The 18,491-nt window shown below is 41.5% G+C and overlaps 1 protein-coding gene across 1 annotated transcript; it reads left to right on the top strand.

Moving 5' to 3' along the window:
- Nucleotides 1-2,267: 2,267 nt before the first annotated feature.
- Nucleotides 2,268-13,118, top strand: GPR174 (G protein-coupled receptor 174). Its single transcript, XM_035102057.3, has 2 exons — nucleotides 2,268-2,714; nucleotides 9,609-13,118. Exon 2 carries the CDS (start codon nucleotides 10,189-10,191, stop codon nucleotides 11,206-11,208), a length of 1,020 nt encoding a protein of 339 aa, XP_034957948.1. The 5' UTR covers nucleotides 2,268-2,714; nucleotides 9,609-10,188; the 3' UTR covers nucleotides 11,209-13,118.
- The last annotated feature ends 5,373 nt before the right edge of the window (nucleotides 13,119-18,491 follow it).

Raw genomic sequence — 18,491 nt, 5'->3', positions numbered from 1 at the left:
CTGTTGTGAGAATGACATGAATTAACAATGTTGGCTGGTGTGAGCTCTTTTAAAGGTGACTTGGTGTCAGGCTCATTTACAGTTTTAGTCCAGGTAGACATAAGGGCCAGAGGAAGAGAAGGTAGAGATGTGGTTGGATTCCAGGGCAGGCAGACAAGACTCTTTAGCATTTTCTCCTGTTTAGATAGAGAAGTTGGCTTGACGTTTAAGGCAGTGGTTCTTTATTCTCTATGGACTTCTTGAAAATTGCCAGGGGTCTTAGAGGCTCACTTAATGATTTATTTATTTTTTTGCCTGATCCATAGCAGTTGCAAATCATTGTGCTAGATATTTTATTGTACGGTTTGCAATCTGAACTCCAGAGAATTCAAATTGTGATGCAAGAAAAATGCAACATAAGAAATAAAAGAAGCAATAAAATACAGTTAAAAATCAATAATGGTATGCTGGAATGGGTGCAGGAATAAGACAGGTTTCTGAAGGCCCATCTTTGAAACACTCACCCCCTGGACAGTTTACCCTGGGAGAAAAATTTTACCAAATTTTACCAAACTGAGCCTGTATGTACACACCATACATTTAAAGCACATCTCTGTACAAGCACCCTGAATGAACCAGGTAGACCAGAGCTTGGTGGTGCAGTGCCATGGAATTCCACCAGAGTGGTGTAGCTTGCAGAGTGCTGAGCTGTAGCCTCATTCTGCTTGGCTACAGGTACAGCTAGCCAGAGTGGGTAGGAGGCAGCAATTTGGGAGGGGAAAAGAAAGAGGAGTTTGGGTTCCTGGCATTCAACTGGGTAGCAGGATAGCCTCTGAACTGAGTGTGTAATTCGCCCTGAGGAAAGATCTACAGCCAGAGAAAGAAGTCTCTGAGCTGGGGGATACATTAAAAGACAACGATTAGTGTCACACACATGCACACCTGTTTCTTGAAAGAATTCCATCTCCAGACACATCTTTTGCTTTACCAATTTTGTCGTGAAAATAAAACATTTTTCCTGTTTAACTAAGTCTCCAAGTGCGAGAGTTTTCTTCAAAAAGAAAAAGAAGAAGCAGAAATAGACAGTAGGGAGAGGGGGCATACCTCAAGTATGTATGTAGTCTCTTGTCTTTGAGGCCCTTCCAGCGTTATGGGGGGAAATGTCTATTGAAAGGGTAAAAGAGCTCTTTAAAATACATTAAAATTTATGTCGACGAATACATATGTGGTGGTATGATAATCCTATGCAGGTGAGGGGATGTATGAGGCAGGAAACCTGGGAGGAGGGGCAGCAAATGCTGAAATTGGGAACATGGGAGATACACTATATACCATGATCACAGTGAAGCAAAAGCACATAATAATTTCCGTAAGGACTTTTATTATCTTTAGGGCTGTATTCTCTTGTGGCACATATGCAAACAGGTATTTATGAAATAAGGTAAGATTACAACAAAACACTGGAATTCGCCAATTTTGGTTGGTGCCACCCACTTCCCGCCCAAAGAAACCCAACAAAATTTGGCTGGATTTAATACTTTGGCCCATCACAAATTCAACTATGTCAGCATTTCATCACTTTATATGCAAAAAGTTATAGCTCTGTGGTAGAGCGCATACTTTGCATGCAGAAGGTCACAGGTTCTATCCCTGGCATCTCCAGGTAGGGCTGTGAAATACTATTGTCTAAAATGCCTTAGAGCTGCTGCCTGCTAGTGTAGACAATACTAAGCTAAATGATCTGTTTTTGGTATAAGGCAATTTTCTATGCTCATTCCACAGAATGTGAAGACACAGTGTAACTGGCATAGCTGCTAGTCAGTGCTTTGTTTTTCAAATGCTTACCACAGGGGTCAGCAACCTTTTTCAGCTGTGGGCCAGTCCACCGTCCCTCAGACCATGTGGTGGGCCGGACTATTTTCTTGGGGGGGGGGGAATGAACGAATTCCTATGCCCCACAAATAACCCAGAGATGCATTTTAAATAAAGGCACACATTCTACTCATGTAAAAACACCAGGCAGGCCCCACAAATAACCCAGAGATGCATTTTAAACAAAAGGGCACATTCTTCTTATGTAAAAGCACGCTGATTCCCAGACTGTCCATGGGCCGGATTGAGAAGGCGATTGGGCTGCATCTGGCCATGGGCCTTAGGTTGCCTACCCCGGCTTACCACATGCTACTGTGGGTAAAAGGTACCCACTTGCAATGGGGTGTATCTGCTTTTCGTTCTGGCATAACAAGCTGCACAGATTAAAAACAAAAAATGACACTACTGTATTTCATTTGTTACCACAAAACCAGCCCTGACTCAGGACCACTCAAAATACAATTGAGAAGAAAAGCACCAATCTATATATAGAAACAGTAACTTTCCACCTCCACTGTGAGGAATGAGCTGAACGGCAAAGGTTGTTCAAATGCTGCTTGATGCTCTCTGCTGAAATGGCCTTCTCCCAACATCAATCACAAGGTGTGCTGCCTACTGGAAAAAGTCAATGCGCCATGTGCTGACTGCACGATGTTTGCAAATGCCTTTCGGAAGCACAATGAGAGTTATACTGGAGCTTCTGTTCAATCAAATGCTCTTTGAACACCTTGCATACTTCCAGTTTTGTTTTCTATATTAAGCTGGAGGCTAGAAAGTGGCGGCAACCTTCTTTTGTCGGGTGACTTGTATACAGTATCAGGCACTTGCAGAATTCATCTGAAGTTAGGAGGCAATTTGCAATGGTAGGATTCTAATTCTTTCTATTGTTTTTAGCTATCTAGCTGCTGATCTTTTCTCATAAAAAGTTGACAATGAATTTGATCTTAACTGTAAGTTAGTTATTGTAGACGTTTTGCACTGGAGATGAAAGAAAATGTTTATTGGTTTTTATTTAAAATATTTGCAAATGGAATAAATGGGTAGAGGAATGGATTGAAGCACTGTACCTGGTAAAGAGGGAGGAAGGGATTTATTAGGAACTGGAAGATGAAATTGTTATAATACATCACATTACCAGGAAGGGCACAGGCTTGAGTGTGAAGTGTTTTTTATATACAGCTTTATCCAGTGTCTGCAGGTGTACAGTCTTTAGAAACGGAAAACTGAGTGTTAAATGTTGTCCCTTTTAAAAATGAATTTTACATATTTGCAAATCAAGAGGAATTTTCAAAATGACATAAACGGATAAGTACTGAGAGATCAAAAGCAGATTCATCTTGAAGTGAAGATTAGAAAAGTCGTATTATCAAACCCACACTGTCTGTTTTAATTCCATCAATATTATGATTTTTCAATACCAATTTAGTGATTTCTGATACTTGGTAATGCAAAATGCCCTTAGAAAAGAACCTAACCATTTGGAAGAATGTAGAATTATGATAATCATTTTATTTTATTGTCCTGGCTAGATTTTTCTGCTTTACAGAGCCAAGATCCACCCTTGATCTCAGCCTGCTTTAGATGCAATATTGTTGCTGCCTTTGTTCCTACATCAGCTCTGAATGAAGTAAGACCATGCATAAAAAGAAAAGAGGGGCACACAATATTTCGGCAACAACTTTAGACCATAGCCTCCACAAAGAGATCACAATTGAGACACACATGTCCATTAATGTGGTGCTCTGTATATGTTTTGGACTATCGTTTTGATCAACCCCAGCTCTGTAATCCAATTTGAAGTTTTATTACAATAAAGCATAATGTTGTAAAATAAAGAAAATAATCTGCAGGACATGAGGTTGACAGTGGCTGCATGAAAGCATCTATGGGGCAGTCATGATGTGTAAAAGGTCCTTATATTTCCTCATGTGCTCATCAATTACATTTATAGCCTAACTTTCCTCCAGGGAACTCAAAGCAGTTCACCCACCCACCTGATTTTTATTACCATAGTGACCCTGTGTGGTACATTAGGCACAGAAGTAGTAACTTACCTAAAATGCTTCAGTGAAATTCATGACTGAGTAGGGATATGTGAAGAAGGGCCTTTGAGCTGCTTCTTTTTTTCATGCAGAATGCCCCATGTTCAGTCCCCGGCATCTCCCAAGTAGGGATGGGAGTGTCTGCTGTCTGAAACCTTGGAGAGCCACTTCCAGCCAATGTCAACAGCACTGAGCTAGATGGATCAATGGAGACTAAAACAGCTTCCTATGTTCCTAAACTGGCCCTCGCTGATCTAAGCACTATACCGGACCACACTCAAGCCTCATTTCTGCATCAGTGTCAGTAGTCACTGTGGCTGCGTATTACCAGCCTGAAGGTAACAGTGTGCATTTCAGCAGTTGCAGAGAGACTTTTTCATGTGCCCTCTGCTGTGTGGAGCACTGCCACTGAGAAGGGCCAAAGCTCAATGAAGCTCACTGATAAAGCAGTTGCTTTTCATGCAGAAGGTCCCAGGCTCAATCCATGAAACCTCCGGGTATTGGAAGAGGACCCTGAAGCCCTGAGGAACAGCAGGCAGGCAGTGTTGGCAATACTGAGTTAAACTGTCTATAAGGCAGTTCCCTGGTTCCTATGTCTCCTAAGAGTAGCTGAACAGTAGAGCATCTACCCTGTTTCTCATATTCTCATATGGCTTATATTGCGCAAATGCTTAGAAATCCTGCTACGGCTTATTTTATGGGTATGTCTTATTTTAGGAGAAACAGGGTATCCAACTTTTAACCAGATTGTTCCGTTATTTTACAAAGCACTCTGAAGCCTGTTCCTCATGACATTTCTGCGAGTTACCCTGTTTCTCATATTTTAAGACATACCCATAAAATAAGCCATAGCAGGATTTTTAAGCATTCAAGGAATATAAGCCATACCCTGAAAATAAGACATAGTGATAGGCGCAGCAGCAATGCTGGCCGCAGCAGGAGGAGGAGGAAAAAAATAAGACATCCCTTGAAAATAAGCCATAGTGTGTTTTTTTGAGGAAAAAATAAATATAAGACATGTCTTATAATATGAGAAACACGGTATCTGCTTTACGCACAGAAGATCCCAGGTTCAAACTCAGCATCTCCAGGTAGGGCTGGGAGATGGTCTGACTTAGCATTGGACATCTTCGTGTGTTTCTGTGTTTTCTTTATAGCTGCCTCACAGGGGCCGTAAATGTTAAAAGCACTCACTTGTGCTAGGTCTTTAAAATATAAATAAAAAATTAAATACCCCATCACAGTTATGGGGGGGGGGGGTGTCACAAAAGCTGGCAGGCATTGTGTGGGTTAATATGAGGAATCATTCAGAAAACACAGGCTCTATAAGCATCAGGCTTTGAGATCATCTGCACATATTTTTGTATGTGATTTTGGTGTGCCAGATAGGCCACCTGAGATCCAGGGGGAAAATGAAGTATATTCAGCACTCACACAAAATTATAATTCCCAGAATTCTAGGAGTTACAATTTTGTGTGAATGTTGAATATATTGTCTTTGTTTTTCTAGCTAGTCCCAGTTCCTTCACAGTAATACAAGTTCCTATAATCCTTCGGGGTTAAAAGTCATGGCAATTAAGCAAGCTTGAAATAGGTTTAAGTTGTAATATAAAGACTGGCACATCCTCGGTAATGCTCTACCGTGTTTCTCATATTATAAGACATGTCGTATAGTTATTTTTTCCTAAAAAAAAAATGGCTTATTTCCTATGGCTTATTTCCAAGTGATGTCTTATTTTTTTCCTCCTCCTCCTGCCGCGGCCGGCATTGCTGCTGCGCCTATCACTATGTCTTATTTTCGGGGTATGGCTTATATTCCTTGAATGCTTAAAAATCCTGCTATGGCTTATTTTATGGGTATGTCTTAAAATATGAGAAACAGGGTAACTCGCAGAAATGTCATGAGGAACAGGCTTCAGAGTGCTTTGTAAAATAACGGAACAATCTGGTTAAAAGTTGGATACCCTGTTTCTCCTAAAATAAGACATACCCATAAAATAAGCCGTAGCAGGATTTCTAAGCATTTGCGCAATATAAGCCATACCCCGAAAATAAGACATAGTGATAGGCGCAGTTCTGGAGGGCGCCAAGGAAGAGGCTAGGCTGGACATGTAATAAAAAATAAGACATCCCCTGAAAATAAGCCTCCATGGGGGTTTTTGAGGAAAAATAAATATAAGACGGTGTCTTATTTTCGGAGAAGCACGGTATCATAGAATCACCATATTGGAAGAAACTATCTTGCTTATTGTGCACTTGTTAAAGGCAACCTGTCTCTCTCTTCAAGCCTCTTCATTCCCGCATAGGAGGCTTCACCTTGGGTTCACCTCTGTATGTTAAGAGAGAAATAACCATGAATTATTAAGCCACCATCCTTTAGTGACTCATGGAACGAGCAGCTATAAATTATGAGTTTGTCTTATTTTCTTTCTTTTTCTTCTTTTCTTTAAGGGCCAAACTGCTCTCATCTCCCTGCTTCTGTTAAACTATAACTGGCAAATGCCAATACCCATTTGGCAAGATGGTATACACACAAAAAAAAGTGCATTACAGTCAGGTATTATATATACCTGGTGGCAAATACGTGGAGGTTTGACTACTACTGTTTAAGTAGAAACCAAAGAGTGGAGGAGGGGAAGGTTATGTAGAAGACTCTTAGCAAATGGGTGCAGGAAGTAGAACTTGAAAGAAAGCCATAAATAAAAATCCCCCTTACATACTTTTTATAGCACATTGCTGGTTTTTCCATTGTCTCGCAGACTAAAATGCCCACATTTATTTTTAACTTCAGGCAACACTGCTTGAAATTTCCACACTGCCAGTTAAGTATATTGGTAAGAAGATGGTTACTCAGACCTCATAAGACATAGCGATGGTTCACACTTGTGAGCTTAGCCCATCAGATGTCAAGGAAATACCTGACTTTTAGGAAATATCTGAAGGCAGCCCTGTTTAGGGACGTTTTTAATGTTTGAAGTTTTAGCGTGTTTTTAATATTCTGTTGGGAGCTTCCCAGAGTGGCTGGGGAGACCCAGCTAGATGGGCAAGGTATAAGAAATAAATGTTGTTGTTGTTGTTGTTGTTGTTGTTGTTGCTTCACAGTGTGCTGAAGTGGTTAGAGTATTGGACTAGGGCCTGGGAGACTAGGTTTCAAACCCTCACTTAGCTATGAAGCTCACTGGGTGACGTTGGGCTCTCAGCCTAACCAGGCTGGAACATTCATGGTGCCAAAACAGAGGAGACACATGCTGTGCCCACAAATAAAAAGGGGACACAGATTTGCATTAAAATGTTCATATGCTCATAGACAGGCATAGATTTTCCATTCATTCATTATTCTTTATTCGACCATCAGTCAGAAAAGATACATTTCTCAGTACAAGATTAAAACATCTAAGACATCTAAAAAAAACATAGATTTTTTTTAAAAAAATACATGCTAAAGATTAAATTTAGAGTCACTGATCTTTTTTTAGGTCTGTGGGCACATTTGGATTTTGGAGTGACCACTACTCACTCTGTTAACTTCCCTCTCCTGTATCAACACCCCCTTTCGCAAAGGAGTTTGGCTTTTTAGATGGTGTTCCCCACTATATGCAGTTCCCAGGAATGTAACCCCCACATAAGTGGGGAGTCACCTGTACTCACCTCCTGTAAAGCCATGGGACCAAACTGGCTTGACTGGGGTGGTGATGTTAAGGGCTTGCATCCTGATCAAATCTGACCCATCTGTGCCAAAGTTCTGGTCCATCTCTACAGGCCTGGTTGGCCAGTTGTCTCATGGGCTAGTTCCCAGATGTTGCCATTATTCTGTGGTTACAGAATTTAGGCTTGGTCTACAGGTACATAAAATCTTGTAATGGCAGAATGGACTATGTACCATAGCAGGTGGAGAGTCACATATTTGAATGTTCTCTTAACATAATATATTGTAAACTGCTCTTGGATGCTAAGATGAAGGGCAGTATAAAAAATTAACAACAACAACAACAACAACAACAACAACAACAACTGAACAAAAATGCTTTCCTGTAAATAGAAAATCAACACAGCAGCCAGTCCCTTTCCTTCAAATGTCATAGCTTTTCAGCTTGCTGGGGGATTTCATTTTTGTTTTAACAATGAGGAGTATTCAAGGCCTGGAGGGCCCAACAAGGCATCTTGGACTTCATTTCTGCTTAGCAGTCTGTGTGTCGCAGGAGACAAGAGGCTGCATATGCTGTTTTTAAAACATGGTTTAACATTAAGTAATGTGCTTTATCCATCACTATCAAATCCATGTTAAGTGTATACATTTTGTTACTAATAGCACTGGACTATAAAACATTCCTTGCTGTCAAGGCAGCAATATATCATGTATTCTGACTTGTGCAATAAAGCAGAATAAGAAATACAGCCAGATAATATTTATGTTGTGCAGGATTGATCAAATGGATGACAAAGCTTCCCTGAATTTTCATTACTGTGTCCGGAAGACACAGCTCTGTTTATGTCAGCTGTATTTCATTTCATCACTCCAAATCCCCTACCTTCACTTATACTAATTTGAAATGTTCCTGGAGTTTACAAAAAGTCAATAGCTGTTGCGGGGGGGGGGGGGGACCCTGCTCTTCTGAATCTGTCCTGAAGAACAAAGTGAGCTGTGAAAGACCCATGAAAGGCAACAAGACTTTGGCCAAGCTCAGCGATGAGTATCATGAGCACAACATGTCACTAACTTAACGTGTGGTTGTTAACACATTTGATTGGTGGTGCTTCTTTGTATTGGATGAATACAATTGGATTGTATTGGATGAATGCCATTGGTGGGTGGTGCCAAATGCAAACATGGGTGGACCATTGGATGGGACTCTTACGTTTGTCAAACTGGCTACATTCCAGCCACACAAAAGATAGAGGTTTCTATAAGCCTGTTTGAATCACTAACAGGTAACAATCCCCTGCCTCTCCAAATCTCTTCATCCATGAAAGCAAAAGGCACTGTCACGGTTCAATAACACATCTCAGCCAGGCAAAGGGACTTGAGGAGAGTGCAGAGCAAGGCTGGTGAAAGTGTAGCATGCATGGGGAGAAGGAATGTGGGAAGAGTACCAAGGGCTGAATAGAGAGACCGAGAGGGTGACTTCTTGGCCAGAGGCCACAGGTTCTTAACCCCACTGTAGTCTTGGAAGTGGATAACCTTCGGCATTGACTGTGTCAGACACTTCTGCTTGCGAGATCTGCACTGGTTACTGATTTGTTTCCGGGCCAAGTTCTAGGTGTTTTTATTGGTATATAAAGCCCTTACTGGCTTGGGATAGGAATCACTTCACTCCATATGTGCCCACTCAACTGCTTCAATCTGCAGGTCTGGCACTTTTACAGATGCCACATGATACTTGTTCACATTTGTAAGAAAAGCACCTAACATATTGGAACTACCTGCCTATTGACATCAAGCCGGCAGGTGCCTTCACTGCAGTCCTTCCAGTGCCTGCTTAGAATATTTTTCTTTAGGACAGCTTCCCAGCCATGTAGATGCCGATGTGTTTTAATCTCTTTACTGCGGGTTCTATTTATAAATTTGATTTTAATTACTTGTTTTTAGCTGTTTTCATTTATAATTTTAATATTTCTTGGAAACGGCTTAGAGGTGTTGTTACATATATGGATACTGTTAAGTGAAATAAAAAACAAACAAACTATAGAGTAATTCATTTTTTGTGTTTTCTTCAGCTGTAGGTGTAGAGTTATCATTTGCGGCAGAGCTCCAGCCACGAGGTACCTTTTGAGGGTGTCACTCAAAATCAAATAGAAGATAATTTCATTACAGTACCTGCAACACTTCAGATGATACCTGCTTCAGTCTGACTCATCACCATGCACAGCTTTGGTGCATCCAGATGGGAAACCACCCTCTCCCTTCATGTAAAATTCATTTGAGAAAGGACATGGATATGCATTTGTTATCTGTTTCTATCAAAATCCAATGGATGCCATGGCCAATAAAAAGACCAACTCATAAATATGATAAAAGTAACTAAAGAAGGCCCTATACATAAATCTCTAAGATTTGGAGAAACAAACCCAACAAGCCTCCAAAAGAATCTTCGTAAGGTTTCTGGAATGCATTTTTTACATTGGAGAGAATGCTAAGAAAACAGACAATTCATGGATTCCGCATCTGCAGCTTCTCCAGTTGCCTTATATCCTCATTTCCTTTTCACAAGGTTTCAAGGGGGGTAAATCTTTAGCCCTCTGACAGCTGGTTACCTTACATTTCCAGCAGCATCTCTGTTCCCTCCTGAAAAGCACCATGGTGGCTGATGGCCCAGATTGCAATGGGGAGAATGATTTCTCAAAGCGTTTCTATGCAGTCATGTACACAATCATCTTGGTTCCTGGGCTGATTGGGAACATTTTAGCCCTCTGGGTATTTTATGGGTACATGAAAGAAACAAAGCGGGCTGTGATTTTTATGATCAACCTTGCAATTGCAGACCTGGCACAAGTTTTGTCATTGCCACTGAGGATTTTTTACTACCTGTCAGAAAACTGGCACCTTGGGAAGGAGCTGTGCATGTTTTGCTTCTACCTGAAATATGTCAACATGTATGCAAGCATCTACTTCTTGGTTTGCATCAGTGTGAGGCGGTTCTTATTTCTCATGTATCCCTTTAGGTTCAGCGACTGCAAACGCATCTACGATGTGTACGTTTGCATTGCTGGGTGGATTCTAGTCTGTGTTGGCTGCTTGCCTTTCCCCCTTCTACGACTCACCTCTAATGAGACGCACATTAGTAATAAATGCTTTGTGGATCTTCCAGTAAAGGCTGTTGATGGTACCATCTCTATAGTAATGATGTCCTTTGGTGAGCTAGTTGGATTTGTAACTCCTCTGCTGATCATCGTCTATTGTTCATGGAAGACCATCTTATCTCTAAAAGAAAAAAATTCAATTTCCCAAGACCTTGGAGAGAAACGGAAAGCTCTGAAGATGATCCTGACTTGTGCCGTTGTCTTTCTGATTTGCTTTGCCCCTTACCACATCAGCTTCCCCTTGGATTACTTTGTGAAAGCCAACAAGATAAAAGACTGCTATGCCCGAAAAGTGATTTTGATATTCCACACGGTGGCCTTGTGCCTTGCCAGCTTAAACTCTTGTGCAGACCCTGTCATTTATTATTTTACCACAGATGAGTTCCGAAGACGGCTTTCAAGGCAAGATTTGCAGGACAGCATTCAGCTCCATAACACACGCTATGAAAATACAAATGGCCCAGAGCAGCAGACCTCACTTGGGTGTGGGGCAGAAAATCCAAGTCATACTGTTTGAAGTGGGTTAACCTGACTGTATGGGCTTAAAACTCTACTGGCATGGCAAGGCAATGCTCTGGTCTCCTTTGCAATCTGTGGACTGGTTGGCTTTCATGCTTTGACCAGTGGAACTTTTTGTGTTTTGCCTACATTTCCACTGATACTACTGATTTTAAATAATATTCAAAATTATACCACACTTGTATTTAATTGCATACTGGAACATTAGCATTTGACTAAATAGACATTTTTGCTTATCCAGAAGTGACGCAGCGCTGGTGCTTGGCGTCTTGCAAGGATATATGGGATTGTATTCAACGTAGCGTTAAGCAGCTCGTTTCATTGGCTCAATGATTTATTCTTGTGCAATGGAGCCTCTCCACCTCTTCTCCCCCTGCATGCCCCCTAAATCTATTCTGGGTTTCCTCCCATCTCTCCAGAGCAGATGTGGGTTTGGTATAGGGTACACATGGGGGTGGGGAGGAAATAGCATTGTGCTAGTGCTAATTCTTACTTAACTTTGATAGATACAACCCTAAACCCCATTGTGTCCAATAGTCACTGGCTGACTTCTCCATGGACTGGTTTAATCTTTTTTAAAAAAAAGCCATCTAAGGTTGTGGCCACCCTCACGTCCTATAGCAGTGAACTGCCGATATTCACTAGGAAATACTACCTGGCTGCATTGGCAAGGAGTGCTGAGGAATGTTACAAAGTACAGTACTTTTAAAACTCACAGCTATCCATGAAGTCACAGCTTAATTCAGTGTCAATGGTGGCTATCTACCAGCTCCACCTGGTACGCAAGCTAAGACCCTACCTGCCTGCACATTTTCTCATCAGAGTGGTACATGCACTGGTTCTCTCCCGCTTGGACTTCTGCAACACACTCTATGTGGGGGTATCTTTGAAGGTGACTCAGAAACCACAACTAATCCAGAATGCAGCAGCTAGACTGGTGACTGGGAGCGGCCGCCGAGACCACATAACACCGGTCCTGAAAGACCTCCATTGGCTCCCAGTATGTTTCTGAGCACAATTCAAAGTTTTAATTTAAAGCCCTAAACAATCAATATGATGATAATGATGATGATGGTGGTGTTGTTGTTGTTGTTGGAATAAGTTCCATTAAGTTCTCTGGGACATATTTCAGGGTAAAAATGTATGTAAATCCACACACACAGCAGTATAATGTTAAGAGCCTTTGTTGTTTGCGATTACTTTTCATACCTCATAATACACAACAAGATTACCAACACACTTATTAGAGATTAGTTCCATCTGCATTCATGATTTAGGATGTGGACCCATTTCATTGTTTACAACAGTGGGATATGGAGCTTGCAGTCCTCCAAGTTTTGTTGGACTATGGCTCCCATCATCCCTGGCCACTGACTGTGTTGGCTGAGGCTGATGGGAACTGGGTTCCAACAACATCCGAAGTTGCCAAAGATTCCTCAGATCTCAAGGGTGGCCTTGAGACATCCCCATGTGCTGGATCAGATGTAAGAACATAAGAAGAGGCCTTCTGGATCAGGCCAAAACCCCACCGAGTCCAACAAACACTTCTCACTGTAGCCAAGCAGATACCAATAGAATCTGGCTCGGGCTGGTGGGGAGTCTATTCCAAAACATCTGGAGGAACCCAGACCCCCTTGGCAAAGGCTGTGTTAGAGGGATAGGTGTTCCTGAAAATAATCATGTGTGTCCTGGAACATTGGTGCAAGTGGGAGAGGGGGATATGCTCTTCCTACTTTCCCAAAATGAAGTTTCATATTTGCTTGAGGGGTTGGTAGGTTGTTTTTTGTTGTTTTTTGTACAAGCAAAAAAAATACTGTGAACTGTTAATTTAATATGTTTGATGGAAGTAATTTATTTTTTAAAAGCATCTATTTTTTGTACCATAATAAATCTGATCTGTGTAGTACTGCAATGCTGTAAAGTCTCAGTGAAATGTAGCACCAGTGGCGGAGCTTCATGCTCCAACACCGGGGGGGGGGTGGGAGCAGGTGGGAGCGGGGCTGGTGAGCATCCCAGGGGTGTGGCGCACTGCCCGAAGGGGCGTAGCATGCATCCTGGGGGCGGGGCGGGCCACCTGCAGGGGTGGGGCATGTGTCCTGGGGGTGGGGCATGCCGCCTGCAGGGGCGTGGCATCCAGCGCAGGTGGGGGGCAGCCGCAATGGCACCCTACCAGGATCGTGCTGCCGGGGGTCTCTCTATTTTGCTCTCAGGCAGGGATAAGCAACCTAAGGCCTGTGGGCCGGATGCAACCCAATCGCCTTCTCAATCTGGCCTGTGGATGGTCCAGGAATCAGCAAGTTTTTACATGAGTAGAATGTGTCCTTTTATTTAAAATGCATCTCTGGGTTATTTGTGGGGCATAGGAATTCATTCATATATTTTTTCAAATATAGCCTGGCCCACCACATGGTCTGAGGGACGGTGGACTGACCCACGGCTGAAAAACGTTGCTGACCCCTGCTCTCAGGGCTATTCCCAGGCCACACACCCTCCCACAGGCCATGTCCTCCTTGAACCCTTTTGTCTGCCTGGAATGCCTCTTGAACTCTTGCTTGCCTGGAAGGAAGATGGAAAGATACTTGGTGTGTGGGTGTGCATGTAGAAACCTTCAATTTTTGCAAAGTTCAAAGGTAAGCGTCACATCCATTTTCCATCCACTTTTCCATCTGACACCACCCACCACTGGTATGTGACCTCTGGCTGGATGGCTGCCCACAAGAGCAATAGAGAACAATCTTCCATGTGACAACACTTCAAATATTTGATGAGTACCATTATGTCATCTCTTGGTCTCTTTTTCAGCCTATAAACATAGCCAGCACTTGAAACCATTCCTCATAGGGTTTGGCATGCAAGGTGGAATAGAAATGTCTTAAGTGAATGAATAAAAAAAGAAAGAAAGTGTACAGCTCAATATGCTACCTGATTGCTCACTAAGGAACAACGCAGTTACAAAGAGCCTACTGGATCAGGCCAAGGGCACATCTAGTCCAGCATCCTGTTCTCACAGCGGCCAACTGGAAGCCCACAAGAAGCACAGATGCAGGACCTGAGCATAACCCCTTCCACAGTTTTCAGCAACTGGTATTTAGCCAATATGACTAGTAGCCAGGGCTGGATTTAGGCCCTAAACTACTGAAGGTAATGGGGCTCTCTATATGTCCAGCTGTCCTTTGTCAACAACAAATTGTCACTGGTTTTTTTTTTTGAATATATGCTATATGGTAATTTATGGACCTACCGGTAATAGGTACAGTATTTAAAGCCATTTGCATATAACAAAATATGTATTTTATATGTTGGAAATGTACATCCAGGTTTTTTCCTTTATTTTTTGGGGGGGGCCCCACTCTCGGGGCCCTAAGCTACAGCTTGTTTAGCTTATACTCGCACTGCTAGTACTGTTGATAGCCTTTTGTCTAATGCTCCCAGACTCTCCAAGTGTCCCCATTTTCCAGGGACAGTCCTAGATTTACAGAAGCTGTCCCGGTTTCTGATTTGATCCCAGAATGTCCTGCTTTTCCTTAGGATGCCCCTATTTTCATTGGAGAAATGTTAGAGCAGGGGTCAGCAAACTTTTTCAGCAGGGGGCCGGTCCACTGTCCCTCAGACCTTGTGGGGGGCCAGACTATATTTTGGGGAAAAAAATGAAAAATTCCTATGCCCCACAAATAACCCAGAGATGCATTTTAAATAAAAGGACACATTCTACTCATGTAAAAACATGCTGATTCCGGACCATCCGCGGGCCAGATTTAGAAGACAATTGGGCTGCATCCAGCCCCTAGGCCTTAGTTTGGGGACCCCTGTGTTAGAGTGTATATCTTCTTTTAAAGCCACCTCTGCCTTCTAAGGGATTGAGTTCCATAGTTTAACTTTGTGCTGCTTGAAGAAGCATTTTATCTGTCCTGAATCTTCCAACATTCAGCTTCTTTGGATGTCTGCAGGTTCCAGTGTTTTGATGAGAGGGCAAAAAGCCTTCCGCTATCTACTTTCTCCATGCCATGCATAATTTTATAAACTTGTATTATGCCCCCTCTTATCTGCTTTTTCTAAAAAGTCCCAAATGTTGCATCCTTTCCTCATAGGGGAGTTGCTCCATCCCATTGAACATTTGGATTTCCCTTTTCTGAAATTAATAATAATAATAGCCAACACAATAATAACCTGTTGTTGTTGTTGTTGTTGTTGTTGTTGTTGTTGTTGTTGTTGTTGTTGTATTGTCACCAACTAAGTTTTACTCATGAACCTTAGTTATGTCTATCAATTTCAATGAGTGTACTGAGTAGGACTAGAAGTGGGTATGTTGTTGTTGTTTCTTACCTGCCCTTCAACATAAGATTCCAGAGTGGGTTACAATATGAAAAGCAAGGTTAAAACCAGTTTAAACAATCTACACTCAGAAGAATAGGGTGGGTTCAGATAGATAGATAGATAGATAGATAGATAGATAGATAGATAGATAGATATGGTATCAAAGCTGGGCATCAGCATATGTTGAAAGTTATACAATGAAGCTGCCAGATGGAATATTACCACTTTGGGGCTGCTGCAAAAAAAGGTCCTTTCCTGGGATGACATTCCCCAAATTTCTGACAGTGGAGGAATGGCTGCTGGCCTTCATATCTGAGAGGTTTTCTGTGGTCTTCCAGATGTTTGAGGCTAAACCGTTTGGGAGTTTTTAAACAGTAATGTGAGCATTACTGGAAGGTATATTAATTGTTCAGCAAGGATTCCCCGCCCTAGCTTACTACAACATCTAAGTCTGGGACAAAAAACACCTGTTTCAATCTGCCACAATGATGTCACACATGGCTCTCGCTTCACTCTGCCAACACCTAGCTCCCTGCTGCCACCGCAGTAACAGTGAGCGGAAACCACAGTGCAAAATAAGAAAGAAAGAAAACAAAGTGAAAAGGAACACTGCTACAGGAAGCTCAGATGAAACGTGCCACTTGAAGATGAAAAAAGGAAAAGAGGCAAGATGGAACACACTGTGATGGCTCAGATAAGTGATAGATGCTGTACATTACAAAGAAAGGCAGTCAACCCAGCAAAGGCACCAGCCAGTCTGCTCGCTACACAGATTATTATTATTATTTTTAAATACTTTTTTAAAATTTTTCTATATATACATTGTCCAAACTGGTAACAGGAACAGATCAGTACATAAACAACAAAGTAAAAAAAAAAAAGAGTACAAAACTCAAATAACATCATACCATTTTCAAATAAATTTAACATAATCTTTTTAGCGATTTGTCAGTCTGGTTTCGTATCTTATTTGCTCTGTTCCTTTCCTGTTTGATATTCTACTCTTGTTCTATTCAATTTAAATCGACCTCCTCCTCTCTCTCTCTCTTGGTTTTATTCTTTCCATAGCTCAGGTTTGGCGCTTAATAAGATTTTTCCTGTCATCAGTTATCTTTCATCTCAAACATAGGTTTATGACCAGGATTAAATTAGTTCCAGTTACATTTTGTAATACAAGCCTACCGGCGTATCATATCTTACAGTACTCCTTTTGGTAGTCTACAAATTTTTCCCACTCTTTTTGAAATTTGTGATCCTTCTGGTCCCTTATTCTTCCCGTCAGTCTCGCCAGCTCCAGATACTCTAGCATTTTCCCTCTCCAGTCTTCTATAGTCGGTATCTCACTTGTTTTCCACCTTTGTGCCAAAACAACCCTTGCTGCCGTGGTGGCATACATGAAAAGTCTTTGGTCCTCTTTTTTTATATTCCTAGTCAAAATTCCTAATAACATTTCCTCAGGTTTTTTTGGGAAAGTGTATCTTAATAGCCTTTTCAATTCATTGTATATTTGCTCCAAATAAATCTTAATCTTTTCACATAACCACCACATGTGATAGTAGTTTCCTTCTTTGCTATTACACTTCCAGCATTTTTTATTATTTGTTTTGTTAATTTTGGCTAATTTAACAGGCGTTAAATGCCATCTAAACATCATTTTCATGATGTTCTCCTTTAAAAGAGTGCAGGCCGTAAATTTAATCTGATGTTTCCATAGATTTTGCCATTGATCGATGTTAATATTGTGGCCTAAATCTATTGCCCATTTAATCATGCACTCTTTGGTGGCTTCATCCTTTGTATACCAGTCTAGAAGAAGGTCGTACATTTTTGTTAGCAATTTATGTTTACTTTGCATTATTTCCTGGAATTTAGATTTAGTAGTCTCAAACCCATAATTTTTATTGTCTTTTTTGAACAAGTCTTGGATCTGGTAGTACTGCAACCATCCAATACCCCTTTCTTTCAGTTGCTCATATGATTTGATTTTCCACCCCTCTTCCGTTTCAACAAGTATATCCTCATAGCATAGCCAGTTCAGCTCCATGTTCGTTTTTTTTATAGTCAAGACTTCTGTTGGGGACAACTACCTTGGAGTTTTTCTTTCCAGAAGGTTCTTATTTCTGGCCCATACTTCATACAGTGGCTTCCTGATCACATGAGATAGGAAGCCTCTGTGCAATTTAACTTTGTCATGCCACAGGTAGCTGTGCCAAGTAAATCTATTGTTGAACCCTTCGAGGTCTAAAAGATCGGGGTCTTTTAAGGTTACCCATTCTTTCAGCCAGACCATGCAGGAGGCCTCGTAATATAGTTTGAGGTCTGGTAGCGCGAAACCGCCTCTCTCCTTTTTGTCAATTAATATCTTGTGTCTAATTCGTGGTGGTTTCCCCTGCCAAATATATCTGGAGATCTCCTTCCTCCACTGCTCGAATGTGCCGACGCCCTTTATTACTGGGACCATTTGGAACAGGAATAAGAGTCTTGGTAGTATGTTCATTTTCACTGTGGCTATCCTACCCCACAGTGAGAGATGTAAGTTTTTCCATGTTTCCAAATCTTTTTTAATATCACTCCAGGTTTTGATGTAATTGTCATTATACAAGTTTATATTTTTGTCTGACAACCAGATTCCCAGATATTTTACTCTTTTTGCCATTTCGATCCCATATTTCCCCTGAAGCTCTTCCCTTTCCTTTTTTAACAATCATTTTAGTCTTTTTTTTTGTTCATTCTGAACCCTGCCAGGTTTCCAAAATTATTCATTTCCTTCATTAGTTCCTCTAAGCTGGTTTCGGGATCCTCCAGTGTTAATACCAGGTCGTCAGCAAAGGCCTTCTGTTTATATTCTCTCCGACCAACCCTTATTCCCCTTATCCCCTTGTTGTTTCTTATTTTGTCCATAAGGACTTCCAACACCAAAATGAATAACAAGGGTGATAAGGGGCACCCTTGCCTCGTTCCTTTAGA

The sequence above is a fragment of the Zootoca vivipara genome, chromosome Z2 (assembly GCF_965207765.1).
Source record: "Zootoca vivipara chromosome Z2, rZooViv2.hap1.1, whole genome shotgun sequence".
Lineage (NCBI taxonomy): Eukaryota > Metazoa > Chordata > Lepidosauria > Squamata > Lacertidae > Zootoca > Zootoca vivipara.
Note: the sequence above shows the minus strand (reverse complement) of the source record. Positions and strands in the feature narration are given on the sequence as shown.

What these genes read in the sequence shown, in the direction of transcription:
- GPR174 (XM_035102057.3), top strand. Translation starts at nt 10,189, where the DNA reads ATGGTGGCTGATGGCCCAGATTGCAATGGGGAGAATGATTTCTCAAAG.